The sequence below is a fragment of the Antechinus flavipes genome, chromosome 3 (genome assembly GCF_016432865.1).
Source record: "Antechinus flavipes isolate AdamAnt ecotype Samford, QLD, Australia chromosome 3, AdamAnt_v2, whole genome shotgun sequence".
NCBI classification, from domain to species: domain Eukaryota; kingdom Metazoa; phylum Chordata; class Mammalia; order Dasyuromorphia; family Dasyuridae; genus Antechinus; species Antechinus flavipes.
Window position 1 is genome coordinate 370,512,920 of NC_067400.1, and position 18,437 is coordinate 370,531,356.

General features: G+C 30.6%; 1 protein-coding gene across 1 annotated transcript in view; it reads left to right on the forward strand.

The window, feature by feature from the left end:
• KYNU (kynureninase) overlaps positions 1–18,437 on the forward strand; it is a 138,139-nt gene that overhangs the window by 58,220 nt on the left and 61,482 nt on the right. The window contains exons 5-8 of the mRNA XM_051985816.1: positions 5,237–5,298; positions 8,189–8,260; positions 11,436–11,510; positions 14,285–14,431. Of these exons, the coding sequence (XP_051841776.1) occupies positions 5,237–5,298; positions 8,189–8,260; positions 11,436–11,510; positions 14,285–14,431 (356 nt within the window). The remainder of the gene's footprint in view (positions 1–5,236; positions 5,299–8,188; positions 8,261–11,435; positions 11,511–14,284; positions 14,432–18,437) is intronic.

Consider the following 18,437-nt stretch of genomic DNA (forward strand, 5'->3'; position numbering starts at 1 on the left):
CAGATTTCTTTTTTTCCTTTAAAAGTTTATAGTTCTATAGCAACTTACTTATTAAATAGGCAAGCATTTTATTGTTAAAGTGTTACAGAATTGAATGTATATCATACATGGAGTCAAGGGCAGTAAAAACAAGTTTTTTTATCATGTTCAAACTGAAGAAAATAACGAGGAATTGATTATCTAACATTGTAGGGCTCACCTTGAGATGGAATGGAATGACAATGTATTTTACCACTTCATTCTACTCCTAGTGTATTCCTATTAAATAAAAATATTAGAAATTGGTGATGCTTTTGTCTATGTGTACAAGGATGAAAATGACAATAATTTGGACATTAGTATGAAGAAATAAAGAGGTAGCTTGGTATAGTCAACAGAAGCATCAAGTAATCTTCCTAAATATTTTTCATCATCTATAAAATGGGAATAGTATTAGCTAAAGTAATTACCTCCTGAGTCCTGAATGAGATAACTTCAATGGAATGCTTTGCAGATTTTAGATAAATAAATAACTTTGACCTATGATCTTACTCATGCAAGAGAATCTCAGTCAGTGGAAAATTCACCACTGTTAGCAATCATCTATACCTCTGCATCATAGAGTCATTGAGAATTACTCAGGATTCTAAGAGGTTAAATAACCATTAAATAATGGCATACATTGTATATCTCAGAGGGAGAACTTGAATCTAGGTCTTTCTGACTTGATTCAACACTGGCTTTCTATCCACTATGCCTTAAATGACGCTGAAAGTTCTGTATGAAATTGTTATTATTATTGTTGTTGTTGTTATGAGTATCAGAGAAGCAGTACTTATCAAGTGCTCTGACTATAGTTGAAGTTCACCAGATATGGCAGTAAAATGCAGAAAAAAGGTCACTGTCTGCTTTAACACAATGATAGTTGTTTGGAAAATTTAGGTGGGCTTGGGATTAAAAATTCTATATGAGAAATATAAGTTCAAATATAGGATTTGGACTTTTGTCTTTCTCACAAAAGTTGTAATAAGAAGAAGACAGACTTTATTTTGGCTTTTGGATTATAGTCTTTGGATATTGTTATAGGTTAATTAAATTGGAGAAAATTAGTTCCTATAATAGTTTCACTCACAAATGGCAAAAATTGTCTTTTGAAATGGGCTAAAATTGTTTTGTGATCATAAAACTCACTAAATGAAAGCTTTATATATAATTTTCAAAAGTCATGAGCTTTAAATGACAAATGTGGGGTCATTTAATTTTGAATATTGTCAAGCAAAAAAGGTGATATTTAGATTGAATTGTTATTTTATTTTAAAAAGCCACTTCTTTTGTTTTATACAGCAAATCATATTCAGGAATATATTTCTTCCAGTTTGATAATGGGCTCATTGATTGAGAGCTGGAAAGAATGTGGGAAATAATTTGATCCAACCTTTTATTTTGTAAATGATGAAAATGAGGCTCTGAAAAGTAAAGTGAGTTATCCAAAGCCTACAGAGAGAACTCTAGAATGCAAACCTCTTCAAATTGAGTGCTTTTTGTATTAAACCACATTGTTCTGTAGAAGATGAAGATTAGCACTAGTATTTAATGAACAAAGATATGAAAAATTTCCCTAAATTACATGCTAAGTTTTCTTTAATATCTCTCATTTTCAAAACTTAAAAACTGTTGACATAAGTCAAGGGGAATACCATTTAAAATAAAAGGAAGTAAATGGATTGTACTTTGTTTTTCAATTTATGGGAAATTCTCTTTGCACAACATTGTTTCTGATTTTATTCTAAGTACAATGGACAGCTTCAGAAGATTCAATTAACCCCACTCATGGCAGATTTTCTTTAAAACGCCAAGCAAAATAGACAAATAAATACAAGTTCTACTACCTTACAATTTATCTTAATGAGCCATGGCATCTCATGGTATATAAAATAGCAAGATGGTAGAACTGAAAGGCATTCTTGAGATTGTCTAGTTCAATTATTTTATGTTTTAAATTATTGCAGATATTTAATAACTTGCCTGAAATCATAGAGCTAATGGTTAATAGTGAGATAGAATTCTACCCATTGTATTCTTTATTTACAATTCACTTAATTCACTAGTTACTATATATGTTTCATATTTCTCTTTAAACAATTTTCCAGTGACATATATTTGTGATAAAATATTGATCATTTAAGTATACCAAGTTATTTATTTTTTAATATCAATTACTTGGATAAAGCTTTTTTCAGATAATATGCTATGATGTAAACAGAAAAATATTTATTTTTATGTTTGTACTCATTTTACCATTTGTACATTTTATGTAATCCTTTTTAAAATTTTTAATTATGTAAACATTTAATCATTTTACTGACCAATTTCTATAAATTGTGGTCAAATAATATGTAGAAAAAAGTATGATATAATAGACAGTTTTGTACCTGGAAGTTTTGTATCAGGAAGACCTATTTTCAAATTCTAACGCTAAGACTTGATAACTAAGAAGGTTTCTTAATCTCTATAAGTTTCCGTTCCCTCATGTGTAAAATAGAGATAATAACTATAATACTCATTAATTGGGTCATTATGAGGCCTAATATATGTGAAACACTTTATAAACATTATAATGCTATATAAACGTAAGCTGTTATTGTAAGCATTACAATTGTTCTCCTTATCAATAATTGTAATTGAACTACAGAATATTAAACATTGTGCAAGACAGTCCACAATTTTATTCCCTAGGTCTTTATTTCTCAAACTTTTATGCTCTATAACCTTTTGAAATTGCATGTACTGATCGCTACAAAATTATTGAACAACTAAAACATACAACCCCCCCAAAAAAACTCAGGTTCATAGATTTTTGAATTAGAGGGAAACTTTGGGGCCATCTAGGCCAATTCTCTTATTTTAGAGTTGAGAAAAATGAAGCCCATTGAAGTAAAATTACTTGCTTAAGGTCACACAGGTGGTAAATTGAAGGACCAAGGCTGGAAAGCAGATTCTCTGATTACAAACCATCACCTGTTTTTCTAAATCAATTACCCTCCCAAAGGTGGTGAGGAAATACCAGTAACAATGCCTATAGACCATTTATTCAGGTCAGAATTAAAAATAAAGTTGTGGCAATGGCGTTTAGAAAAGGCTATATATTGCAGGTGTGGTAGAGGAAAGGTTGGCAGGTAATGAAAAAAGTTCAAAAAGAAGAATCAAAGGGAGAGACCATTGGGTAGACACTGCTTCCAGTATGAAAAATCTAGGAGAGAAGTAAATTTTTAGGATCAAGAAGTTTCTGTTTACAATAGTAGAGTAATTCCTGAGAGTGTGAAGCCTGGAGAAGAATGAATTGAAGGATAGGAAGGGGTCAGGTTATGAAGGACTTTAAAATCCAAGCAGAGGATTTTGAATGTGATTCTGGAGATAATAGAAAGCCACAGGAGTTTATTAAATAATAGAGGGTGGGGAAAATGCATAGGGCCAGACTTGCATTTTAGGCCTACTGAATAGAACATAGTCAGCAGTGGGGAGATACTTGAGGCTGGGAAACCTTTATGCAAGCTGTTGTAATAGTCAAGGTATTAGCTGCAGAGGACATTTACCAGGGTGGTGGCTGTATAAGAGAAAAGATAACATATAAGAAAAAATTCCAAAGTAGACAGGACTTGGCAACTGCTTGGATATGGAAGATGGGAGAATAAGGAGTCAAAAAGGACTTCTAAGTTATGGGCCCAGATAACTGAGAGGATGATGGAGTCCTACTAGATAATTGATTCATTGATGTTCTTGGTTAACATATCTGAGCAGAAACACAGTTAATATTGGAAATGGTGGAACGAGACTATTACATTCCTCTTAGAAGTATTCATCTTATAATTACTTAACAATATTTTAATACTTAACAACATATTTCATACTTCATCTTGTTTTTAGTAAATTGAGAAAGCATCAAATTATGTTACACAACATTACAGTTTCTACGACAAGAATTAGGTCTATATACTGATCTACTTGAAAAATCCAATCAAATGTGGATGTGTTCTCACTTTCTTCCTCTGAAATGACCTTTCTAAGGATCCATATGCCATGACACTATTAGTCTCTTTGTATGAACTAGTAAAATTGATAGTTATGGTCTTATTTCTTTTTAAATATAAATCTGCATCAGCAATAGATTGATAGAATGTTGGAGCTAGAAAATACTTCAGACATCATTGAATACAGCCTAATCATTTTTTGGATGAAGAAATTATATTTCTTCATAGGGATGTGCTCCAGGAAAAATGTCTACAATTTGCTTTTATTTGTAATATATATTTTTTTAACAAAAACACAACATTACTCACACTAAGGTACTTAACTTATGCTTTCAATTCTGATAAAAATTTATAACTTGAAAAGAAATAATGTGCTTTCAAAAAGGAAAATTAAGAGCCTAAAGCAAAGAAAGTATTGATTTTTTTCCTGCTTTGAATTCTTAGGTGTCCTGTTTCCTCTTGACTATGAACCTTCATTTGGTTCCTCTATCTTCCTTTCATACCAAAGAATTGATTAGTAAGAATTAGAGATGTCAGATATTAACAGTCAAGTTGGAGATATAGATTACACTTTTCCCTTGTTGGATGATATACATCTATATTAATTACTTTATATCTCTGTGAATGGATAAACCGAAAGCTTTTGTATGCTAGCTATTTTATCTTGTAAACTGTTATGTACTTCAATATAATAATGGAGAATTATGTTATGCAAAGAAGTCTTCTTTTATTAAAGATGCATTTTAGGGAGACATTACTACCACTAGTATAAAAATGTGATTAGTTGTAATATCTTTTTTAGCCATATTTTAGAGACATACTTAGCACAAAAATGTACTGTTTGGGAATTTGGCTAAGAATGTAATAGTATGAATAAATCAGTTGTTAGTTTACAGGAATGAGAAAATATTTTATTGTCTTGTTTTTATTTGCTGCATCAAAACTGAAAAAAACTAAATGCGTCTGTATCTGTGTGTATGTGTGTGTGTGTGTGTGTGTGTGTGCGCGCGTATGTGTATGTGTGTGTATGTGTGTGTGTCTGGATGGTACAGAGAGGCAACAGGGTAAGCTTCTATTTCATGGTGGCAACACCTCAAAAATATATGCTTGCCTTCAAGGCCATTAAGAAAGAGTGACTGAATTTTATGTATTGTTTTTTTCCACCTGCTCTAATAGAGCTTATGAAGGATCAAAAGAAAAATCTGCTATAATGTTTGTTTACTTTATAGGAGCTCATAAGGATGAAATAGCCCTAATGAATGGCCTGACAGTTAATTTGCATCTCCTACTGGTAAGTTTGCTTTCCCAACAATCTTTAAATACATTTTTGGTTCCCGAATCTGATGTTTCTTTATCTTTAATTCATGAACTTGTGGTGGTGTATTTATTTTTAATAAGTTGCTAGATTATTTTCAATCTTTACCAGAAAATACTAGATCACAATATAATGCCTTTTTCATAATCATAAGCTTCTAAAGGCCTTGAGATCAAGATCAATTTTTGTTTAGAGCATAAGGAATAAGAGCTATAGAAACAGCAAGAGAAACTGCTTTTAAAGAATGCACAAAACCAAATTTTGTTTAAATTATACGAGACACTGATCTCTTCCATCCCAGAAATTCTTCTTTAAATATCATCTTCTATCAACAATACCACAAATTAAGTGAGATCATAAATGGGTATTTTGGGAGTTGTTTCATTTTTAAACATGAAGGAATAGAAATGAATGAAAAGTTAATGAAGGAAATCTGATACTTTAATATCCAAAATATTTATAAATATTTTTGATTTGAGATCTTGTCAGTAGTTTCACATTTCTGAAAGTTTTTACCATAGAATATAAGTATTTTTGTGTACATCCTTATACACATTTTATGTATTTTAAAAAAATAAAAATTTTTAAGTTTTCAAAATGAAAAACTTTCTGAATTTTCTGTACTTTATTTTAATTAACTTTTACCTGTGACTTTTAAACTTCAGAATCATTTCCCAACATACTATCACAATGATTTTTTTCTTTGTAATTATATATATATATGTATAAACATATTTATATGTAAAGCTCAATGAATAAAGCAACTGAATCTTGCAGCATATATATCATCCTGCTCCCACACCTCTCTACTTAGAAGAAAGGCAAGAGCTTCCTCTTCTTCTGAAACCACAGTTGATCATTGTAATTAATAGGAATTCAGTAACATTTTAGTATTATTTTTGTTTTTGTTTTAATAAAATAACATGGATAAGTAAAAGGTTAGTGTCACTGAGGAAAAATAACCGTAATGTATATAAATGCTAGTCTTCCTAGAAGTTGTTCTGAGGATATACATTGTAAAGTAAGGCTGATCATGATTCAAGGGACAAAAAAATGACAATGACTTCATGGAAGATCTAAAGGAATTTCAAAGAAGCCTGAAAATAAGCTGAAGGAATTGAAACAAAAACCAAAACCAAGCAAATAAAAACATTATGCAATTTAATGAAGCTGGCAAACTGAAAATAAAGGAATTTGTTCAAAGTTACTTTTGTAGAACATGATGTTATCAAATATCAAGATAAGATCCAAATGGGTTCATGATTAGACATAAAGAGTGATATTATAAGCAAATTAGAAGACCAAAGGATAGTCTAACTCTCAGATCTGTGAAGAAGGAAAGGATTTGTGTCCAAAGAACTAGAACTCATAATTGAATACATAATTTTGATGATATTAAATTAAAAAGGTTTTGAATAAAGAAAACTAATGCAGACAAAATCAGGAGGGAAGCAATAAATTGGGAAATTATTTTTACATTTAAGGATTCTGATAAAGGCCTCATTTCTAAAATATATAGAAAATTGTCTCAAATTTATAAGAACTCAAGCCATTCTCCTATTGATAAATGGCCAAAGGATATGAACAGACAATTTTCAGATTAAGAAATTAAGACTATTTCTAATCATATAAGAAGATGCTCTAAATAACTTTTGATCAGAGTAATGCAAATTAAGGCAATTCTGAGGTACCACTACACACCTCTCAGGTTGGGTAAAATGATAGAAAAAGAAAATAATAATGAATATGGGAGGGGATGTGGGAAACCTGGGACACTGATGCATTATTGATGGAATTGTGAACGGATCCAGCCATTCTGGAGAGCAATTTGGAACTATTTTCAAAAAGTTATCAAATTGTGCATACCCTTTTACCTAGCAATGTTTCTACTGGGCCTTTACCTCAAGGAGATCTTAAAGGAAGGAAAGGGACCCACATGTGCAAAAATGTTTGTGGCAGCCCTGTTTGTAGTGGCCAGAAACTGGAAACTGAGTGGATGCCCATCAGTTGGAAAATGGCTAAATAAGTTACAGTATAGGAATGTTATGGAATATTATTGTTCCATAAGAAATGATCAGGAGGATGATTTTAGAAAGGCCTGGAGAGACTTACATGAGTTGATGCTAAGTAAAATGAGCAGAACCAGGAGTACAAGGCAACATCAATATTATATGACAATCAATTCTGATGAATGTGACTCTTTCCAACAAGGAGATGATTGATGCCAGTTTCAATGATCTTGTGATGTAGAGAGCCATCTTCATCCAGAGAGAGGATTGTGGGAACTGAATGGGGATCACAACATAACATTCTCAACTTTTTTATTATTCACTTGCTTTTTGTTTTCTTACTCATTTTTTTGATCAAATTTTTCTTGCTCAGCAAGAATATTGTATAAATATGTTTATACATATTGGATTTAACATATATTTTAACATGTTTAGCATATAGTGTATTGCTGGCCATCTAGGGGAAGAGGTGGGGGGAAGGAGGGGAAAATCTGAAACACAAGGCTATGCAAGGGTCAATATTGTCGAATTATCTGCGCATATGTTTTGAAAATAAAAAGCTTTATTTAAAAAAAAAAAAAAGAACACGATGTTAAAGAGTTCTTAACTGGAGAATTCTACCATTGCAGAGGATGGACAATGTCAATTAAATTTCAATAAAAATTATAATATTTTGATATAAACTTCTTTTCATGTTTCTATTTTATTGGTAACAACAAAGTTCTCATATCTTTTAATTCTTAAATTAAATTAGTTTATGTTTGTATAATATGTAGAGATTATATGACAAAAGTTGTAAAGTGATTGAATTTACAAGTGTTATTAATATCTTGTCCAATAAAACTATTTTGTTTCAGTTATCGTTTTTTAAGCCTACACCAACACGATTTAAAATTCTTCTAGAAGCCAAAGCTTTTCCTTCTGACCATGTAAGAAACTTTTAAAAATATATATTTATATTCTTTTTCCTTTTTCTTGAGAACATCAATTTCCTGTCTTGAATGTTTATTCACTAGTCTTTTTCAAGTAACCTTAAAATAAAAAAGATCTGTCAAATGCTTTTGATTTAGGTATTTTTTATAGATTGTAGCTTTATTCCTTTGTTCAAGTCAAACATTTTAGTGGAGGAAAGATTGAATAGGGACATTGATTTATTAATCTTTTTAAAGACATTGAACAAACTGCTGGCCTAAATCAACTGAAGTTATAAATGTTTTATTAATTGTGGATGTTGTTTTATTTTATCAAGTTAAATCAATATGGACCTTATTTCTTTAACCCTTCAGCCTCTTATAAACAGATGTAGGTGTCTTTTCATAGATAGCTAGGGAATAATGTTTTATTCTATTTTTTATTAAAAAACAATTTTAAACTTAATTTTTAAAAGTATGGTTTACTAATATGCTCCTGCTGTTGCTGCCAATTTACTCAACTCTCAGAAGTAAATTTATTTGAACTTTAGAGATAAGATAAATTAGATGCCAAGTTTTTTTTTTCAACCCAGATATGGAGTAAATTTTATTTTATTATTCAACATGCTTGATTTCTCCTTTTATATCATTTATGTTGTAAATCTGCATTAACTATTTTGTATATTTAGCTTTCTCAGTTGAAAAGTCAGGAAATACTTGATTTCCTTTGTTGCCCCTGAATTAGTAGTCATTTAAGTAATGATAAGCAAGTCACTTAACCTTATAGCCTGTTTCAGGTAATCAAGTGTCTGATCTATCATAGTTATCATATTGTCCTTTCATATAAGGTTGCATAAATATCATGAGATGATTACTCTCCTTTATGCAAATACTAAGTTTTGGAAAGCTCATTTTCCTCTAATTCTTTGAGTTCAAAAGTATAAGTATTATTCTCATTTATTTTACAAATGAGAAAACTGAAGTTCTGCAACCCCAAGTGATTTGGTCATGGTTCTAAAACTATTAAGTGTGTGAAGCACAAGTATAACCCCCACCTAAGGGCTTATACTTTATCCATCACTTCATATTGCCTCTTAGATAAGGCACATAAAACATTTCTTAAACCTTATAGCTCTCAATGGATTTTCTACTACTTTTATTGTTATAGCTGCCAAATTCATAACTACACTCTTAGGGACAGTGATTTTAGTCCTCAGGTTGGATGCATTAGGGATTGCAAGCTTCTAGAAGAGTTTATCCCAACCATTTCCAGCCAGGACATCTCTCCTACAATATGGCAACTGTTACCTTTTTTTTAAAGTTCTCAAATAGGAGTGGGGAAACACAAGGGATTGTAGTAAGTATATCTTGTTATACTTAGTGACAAAGTAGTTGAGACATGAGTGCCTTTGTATACTCTTCTCACAGGGTTATTGTAAGGCTCAAATTGAATGTTAGTAAAAAGCTTTGCAAACTTTAAAGCACTACACAAATGTCAATTACTAACATTATTAAGAAAATTATATGCAAATCCTATGACATGACATGAAAGGATTCAATTATTTGTTATCATCCAATTATTTCTAATGAATAATTTATCTATTAAATGAATTTTATTTCAGAGGGACATTTTCTTTTAAAAACATATTATTCTTGGTATAGACTGTTCTGATATCAATTATTCCAACAGTAACCTTTGTTTAGAATACCTCTTATATGTTGGGCACTGTGCCAGCTTCTGAGGATACAAACATTAACAGTTCTTGCATTAGGGAGATGATATTCCGAAGGACATACATATTATATATATAGTAAATAAATATATAGAATAAAGAAGTGGAAAAAGGAAAAGAAACAAGCATTTATATAGCATGTACTATGTGCTCAGTACTATGCTAAGTGTTTTTTTAAATATAAGAAGTAACAGGAGAGAGAAAGAAAAAAAGGAGAAGATAAGCGAGGGAGAGTTGAAACAGTAGGGGATTGTAGACTATCTTTGTTAGTAATTTGACTAATAGAGGGAAAAGAGATAGAAAACAATAACTCAAGAGGCTGGTAGGGTCAAAATATTTTACCAATGGGGAGGGACATCTGGACAAGTTTGTAAAAAGCAAAGAGGGAATTTTGAATAAGGAAAGATTTAAAATAGTATAAGAGATAAAATTATCTGATGGATGGATTCCCAGAGGAGACAAGATAATCTAAGATAATTAAGCTCATAAGTAGAAGAGTTGGTGTCAGCAATAACCCTCATAATCTCCAAAATTCTCATAAACATGCAAGAAGTGAAGTATTGGTGATGAGAGGAAACTAGTAATAAAAGGATTTAATTTTTTTTCTGTGAAATAGGATAAAATGCAGGAGGATCTGTACCTCATACACAAATCCAATCTCAGACACAACATTCACCAGCTATGTGACTCTGGACAAGTCACTTAACTACAATTGCCTTGCCAAAAATAAGACAGAAAGAAATATGATGCAATATCTTCTGCTCAAAGGGAAAGGCTGGGTTTTTCTTTCTTTCTTTTTTCAAATAGATCTACAAGGGATTTTTGTTTTAAGATAAACTAGATTATAGACCCCAGATCAACTCCTTCACTTGCTATCTTTACATACCTGATTATGGGTAAGGTCAAGATCAAAATTGAGGTCTTTGACTATCAGTCCAGTGCTCTTTGCACTACATATTCCTCACATCTAGAATTCTTTCTTTATCAAGAGCTAGTACAATAATGACTTCTATTTTACAGATGAGGAAATTGAGGCTCAGAGTTCTTTCCATAGTCTTCACCATGATCAAACTGAAATATTTTTTGGGCATTTATTATATTATTATTTTAAAGTATATTAAATAATCTATTACATCATTCATTTGAGCTTCATAATGATGTAAAATGAATAGTGCAGGTATTACTATTCTCATTTTGCAGATAAGGAAAATAGGGCTCAGAAATGTTAAATGAGTTCTTTACATCTATTAAATGCCAAAGGTAGCATTTAAGCCTAGACATTACTGAGTCCAAGTATCACTTTTTATCCATTAAAACATCTAGCTTTAGAATTTTTAAGAGATCATTGAAATTTACAAAGCGGTGTGGATTTAGTTGGCAATTTATTCTCAAAATCATTGTTTTTTCTTGTTTATTCATATTGGCTTCAATTTAATTAGTCATCCTTCTTTTCCTCCCAGTATGCAATTGAGTCACAACTGCGACTTCGTGGACTAGATGTGGAAAAAAGTATGCTGATGATAAAACCAAGACAGGTGTGTAAGAAAGAAAGGAATATTTATAATTCTTTTGTTTAGAATTTATTATACATATTTTTATAACTTAATTGATTTGTCATTACTACTCTTTATTTTAGATTAATAGGACTTAAAAAGAAATCCTGTAATATTATTATTGAGAATGTTCTTTTAAATAGAAAATTGGAACTAATGACTTTTAAGCTTTCTTTTCAAAGACATTCAGTAATTTGGTCTAAATATTAATCTATCAATATCACTAGAGTATTTAGCATCCTAAAGAGAGGGGTCAGTTAATGCAAGACTTAGAATTCTAAATATTGCTTATGATGTATGCTATGGAAAGGAGGAAGAAGAATGAACATTTATTAAGGATCTACTATGTGCCAGTTATTTTACTAAGCATTTTACAAATATCACATTTGATCTTCACAGTAATCCTGCAAAATAGGTGCTATTAATTTTTCCTATTTTGCATTTGAAGAAATTGAGGCATAAAGGGTGTGAAGCCTTGCAACTTTCAGTCACTATACACAGCTTAGTCGTCACTACTTTTACATCTTATATTTAAAAGCAAACTATTAAAAACATTTTTTAAACTTTAAAATTAAATACAAAAATAATCTTAAAAATAGAAAAAGTAAGACAGAAAAAGAAAAAATAACAAGATGAAACATCGTCATGTGCCCAGCAGAACATGAGGAAAGATACAAAATATGTAAAAATAAATTTCCATTTCAAGAAAATGTATAATAATAGACGACATTATATTCATAACTATCCATCTTTGCTTCCTTGTAGGTTATTCTTTTGTCCTCTGTTGAATACATTTTACTTTATTCTTTTTTCTCCTTTTATCGTCTTCACTTCCCCCAAGTAGGTTATAGTTAAATATGGATATCTATTTATACCTATATCTATTTATCTATCTATCTATCTATTTATATCCATACACACATGCATATATATGTTCATCCCCTCCCACAGATACATATATCTATATACACACAAACATTACCTACATACACATATATAATGCAGTTACATATATGTAGGGATGCATCTAGAACAATGTTAATATGACTGACCTGTAATGTTGATTTCTTTCTTGATTGAATCTTTAAGTTTTATGTTGTTTGAGATTAGTAATTATTAGCCCTAATTTTTCTTCTAATAAATTGTACTTCTGATTCTTGTTATTGTGAAAACAAAATATTTTTTTAATCTTCTTAGATCTGCTATCCTAGTCTTTTGACAGAAATAAATCATATATAAATAAGATCAAATTTTTTACCATCTAAACATCTGGTCTGTCGTTTTACTGTAGTCTATTTATATGGCCATGCTTTAAAATGCTTTAAAAGGTTATTTTAAAATATAAGCCTTACATTTTTATTTTTAAATTATCCTATTGCTAAGACAAATACACCATGTAATGATTTTTGAAAACAAATACAAGTCTTGCTGTTGTGGGTTGGTAATGTGACCCAAGATGAATAAAAAAACAAACAAACAAAAAAAAAAAACAAACTAAAAAAAAAAAAAAACAGTATAGTTAAATAGCCAAGTTAATGTGCCATTTTGTCTGGATGAGTAGTCATTTTCTTCTAAAATTTCTAAAAATTTCCCATATTTTAGAGCCTAACGACTCAAAGAAGAGCCTGTTCTTTTCATTCTTGTTTAATATCATAAAAATAATACACTAGTGTTGACATTGATTTTAACATTGTTTTTGACAAATTTTCAATGAAATGACATTGATCATTGTTTGACTGACCATTTTTTGATATAAATAATAATAGAGACAGTGTTGAATAATGCACTCTGTCAAGTGCAAGTTTTAGAGTCAGAGAGTCCTGGACCCAGATCGTTCTTTTGACATGACCATGAACAGGTCACATGATCTCTGTGAACCTCATGATCTCTATCAGGGGAAGAATTACATCAGGAATTCTCCAGAAAGATAAAATTGTACCACATATATGCTTCCTCATGTATAATCCATAGCGAAAATGGAAGTGTGCAGATTCTCATAATACAAGCTTTATAACCAAGAGACAAACTATAGAAATCTAATGGTTTTTCATAAATTATCAAAGATCCTTGATTCATTTGTTGGAAACCTGATCTAGACCAAGTTAAAAAAAAAAGTACTATGCTTTTTTTTAATTTGTTGAAGACATTGTGAATTATGATTAGATAAATTAAGCATTTTCATATCTGATATTTTCCATTAAACTCTGGATTGATTTATTCCTACAGTTTTATAAAATTAAGATTTTGTTTTAAATTTTCATAAATTTTATAATCAAAGATCTTTGCATAACTACATAATTACAACCAACTTATTGATAATAATTGATAAACTTATCTAATAACTCCCAGAGATCAGGCCTAAGACAGTTTGTAAGCAAAAAATCTCTGTAGTTTTGATAAAGACATCAGTATGATTAAGATATTCACCTTAAATTCAGTTCAAGTTTTTTGCACCACCTAATCATTTTATTCAGAGTTTTCACTAACTTAATTAGTCTACAAGTAATGGCATATTTTACCATATTTCTTTTCTTGGAGAGGAAGAGACCAAGAAAAATCCTACTAGGCTGAATAAAACATGAAATGATTGTATATGTGGATATTTCATGTTATTTTGTGGTGTTGGCTAAATTTCTGTGGCTTGGATGATTTTTGATCTTCTTATGTAGGTACCTAGATTATAATAAAATATAGTTTATGAAATAAGAAATGACAGCTTCTTTATTGCTAAGGTTGATATGCTCACTTTGTTTTAGGGAGAGGACACCTTGAGAATGGAAGATATCTTTGAAGTAATTGAAAAGGAAGGAGACTCTATTGCTGTGATCTTGTTCAGTGGAGTTCAGTTCTATACTGGGCAACTGTTTGATATACCTGCAATTACAAGAGCTGGACAAGCAAAGGTATATGGGAACCATTCCCATGGATTTTTTGTTTGTTTGATTTTTGCACTGAATGTTGTAAAATTCTTTCACTTATAGTGAAATATATTTTGTCGTTTATTTGGTGAAATGTTTTTTAAGAAGTGTGCTTAATAGAAGATAAGAAAACAGTTCTTTATAAATTGTCCCCCAAATCATAATAATCTTTTAAAAAATTGAATATATTCAAACACATTTTAGCTATGATCTATAGTCTCCATCCCTCACTAGCAGTTGCTATCACAGCATTTTGCCTATAGTTAGCAAGACAGGTAAATTCCCAGTAGGGATGTATCATTTGTATGCCACTGAAAGGGAATAGGAGCTGCATAGAATGTTGAATATTATCACCTACTAGATATGACTGCCTTTGAGTCAATTCTGCTACTTTTTTGGTAGCATGTTAAAATGTTGCTACTGAATATATTTCAGGGTCTCTTTTTATTTGAATGTTTGCCTTGGGTACTTAAAAAAAAGGAAAGTCAATTAAATTATGTTAATATCAGGAGATAGTTTGGTAGTTTGAAAAATGTAATAAATAATTAAATAAAGATAATATTTTCTTAATTTAGACATAAAATTTTATGTACAAAATGAAAGAAGGACTTTAACCATCTTGTTACCCTTTATCTGTTCTAAGAAATTCAAGAAGTTATACTGTTGCTAAATTGGTTATAAATTTATGGTATGATAGTTGAATTGCTAACCATTTGGCAGCTTTGTATTTCTCTATGTATATGCACGCAAAGAGAAAACAACATCCTTAGTATTCATTTGACTGTAAAATGTTTAGAGTAGAAATGGTAAGTAAAGCTACAGTTTGTATCTAAAGTATTTATATAAGTAACTCATCAGCAATTCATAATCTTAGAGAGTTGCAGAGGACACTGAGAAAATGAATGATTTGTCGATGCTTATGCATCTAGTATTACTCATATTACTCAAATTACTCAAAATTATTCAAATTATGATAGGATTTAAACTCAAGTCTTCCATACAAAGAGGCTACTCATTTATCTATTATTTATTACTATATCCCATTGCTAAATAATAATAATGCTTAACATTCATTTATTTATTGTATTTGATCTGATTTTCACATCCCTATATTAGAGGTGCTATTATTCCCATTTTAAAGATGATGAAACTGATGGTGAGAAAGCTTAAGGGACTTATAAGGATCACACAAGTTGTAAGGATCTGAGGAAAGTTATGAACTCATATTTTTCTGAATCTATGTCCTTTTCTTATCACATATACCCCTAATTTTCCCACTTTAAGCAGAGCAACTAAAGCTGACCCAGCATATTTCAACAATCAATATTCGGCTGTGTTTAATAGTAACAATCAAATTGTATTTGAACACTATTAAGTGATGAGATTAAAATCTGGTTAAAATCTAGTTAATTTATTCAATCCCTGAAATTAATGAAAATGAATTTTACACTTTTACCAAATTCTAGTGTATTTCTGATCAGGAATTCAAAGTAGTTTGATGGGTAACTATAATGTATTATAAAATACATAAATATAATGTGTTCTTAATTTAGAGATTAAATGTTAACACTAAAATTAAGGAAGGTCTGGAAGCCCTTGGTATATACCTATGTCACTAATCCATTGAAATTTATATAGGCATAAGAAGTAGCACATAAATAGACTTTTTTTGCTTGTTCTTTCATCTTTTTTTTTTTTTTTGTCCTGAGCAACTAGGAGAACTTGCTTCATTTACGATTTAATTAAAAATTCTGGTGTTGCCTATTGCCAAAAAAGTTCTTTATAGTTTTATAGATTTAGAATTCATCTACTAGCAAAACCATCCTGCTGAAAGCCTGAAATGTCCCTCCTTCTGCCCTCTGGAAAATTCCATTACTATAGTCAAGTCAATTTATTGAATTTATATCAAATAATTTTTCAGTCAGTCTCACTATATATGATAGTTGTAATATAATTCCAATAAAGGTGATTCACTGATTTTTCTGTATAATGCCATCACCTATAGTCAGATACATGACAAAAACTTCAAGCTAATTTAAAATGCTAACATCTTTTCCATAACTAATGCAATAAAGCTTTTGTGCTGTGATCTAGATATAGAACTTCATAGGTTAAAAACTCATATGTTTTTATATGTACAAAATATGTACAAAGAGATATTTGAGTTCACATGCCAGAGTGAAAGGTCTGGTTTGAGTAGGTCATAGGATCTTTGATGTAAAATGAAAAGGGATATCAGAAGCCATTTAATTTAAACCATCTTTTTTTTTTTTTTTAAAGATACAAAGCTGAGGTCCAGAAATTTTAAATTATTCCTCCATGTTCATACAGTTAGTAAGTAGAGTGGGTAAGGAGAGAAGAAGATAGTGGATAAGGGATGAGATTTTTATCTTGTTGAAGATGTTGCTCTGGATAGTACCTGTCTCTATTTGGTAAGATACAACATTCTACATCTTTAAAGGTAGTTGTATTAAAAATGCTAATGTATTAGCTGGAATGTGATATGTCTATATTAAAAGATCATAAGTTGAGAATTAGAAGGGACCTCAGAGGCCAATTGGTTGGTACATGTAGTACAAAAATATGCATATTTTTAGGCAATATATATGTGAACTTCCTAACAGTCTTATGCTCCTAAATATAGCACATGGAACTGCCAAGTTTCATTTTCTTTAATTAAATGTTATTTTTCTTCTTTGTCTCATAGCAGTAGGATTCAGGATTGTATTTTATGATTCTTATCATTACTTTGTGTCATCTTATCAAGCACTATTGTTAAGCTTGATTTTTTTTATCTGTCAAATTAGTCAAAGCTCAACCTGGGAATTGGTTCTCTAGTTTCAATGTCTTTTGAGCTGGAAGTTTGAGGTAAGCTATTATTGCAATATTCACCAATGCTCATTTTAATTCAGTTAGACATTTATTAAGTTACTGTTGTGTGTAAAACCAGATGCAGCTCGGTGTAATGAAAAGTTTCAAGTTTTGCCTCCTGTCCATACTATCTGTGTGACTATGGACAAGTCATTTAAACTCTCAATGCCCTTTGGCAATTCTTTAAAGCTACAAGTTACAGAAGAATTCTCTTTACTAAGAGTTACTCCCACACTAATGAAATCACAAATCTGATCTTTCAAATGTGGAAGTAAAGAATGAAGCAAAAAAACAAAGAAATAGTGCTTTTCATAAAGGCACAAGATATATCATTTAAAAACATAGACAATTAAAATATAACCTAAGAAGGAAGAATATACTGATAACAAGGGAAGATAAGATGGCACTTGAGTTGTAACTTGAAGGAATCCAAGTATTCTAAGTTTGTCAAAATTAATCTTGGGTATTATTTAACTTAGATGTTTATATTTTAAGAATTACACTTGGCTCTAGTTAAAATTTTTTTAAAAATTCGCTCAACTGTAAAGCAAAACCAAAACAAGTTGATTTTGCTGAATATTAATAAAACTTGGCCTGTTTTCACTCTAATATTCTAATGTATCTATGATTTTATTGTCAGTATTCCCTCCAGTGATACATACTGTGATCACATACTGAATCCATCCTGTGCAGCTCTGATCTATATCCTTCCATACATTCACAATAGGATTTCTCCTTTCTTTTGACTTCTTGTGGATGTTACTGTGTCATTCATGAGTAACACTCCTGGAATATATTCCCAACCTATAAAAGTTAATTTCCCAAAGGATGGTTGCCAACTTTCCAGAGATAACACTGTAGTTAGCTATTCCACTTACTGTAGCTTATCAGCCCCACCAGTGTGCTTCCAATTAATAATCAGCCAATACCCTCAGCTCTCATCAGAGGCGTAAAATCAAATGGCATTATTATAAAACCTGCCTCTTTCCATAAATCCATGTCTCACTGTTCTACAATTATGTCTAGCATCCTTAGGAAGATTGAGCTGGAATTTAAGAGTATAATGATAGTGAGGAACATGTGTAGGATATATATATATATATCCTGTACATATGTGTGT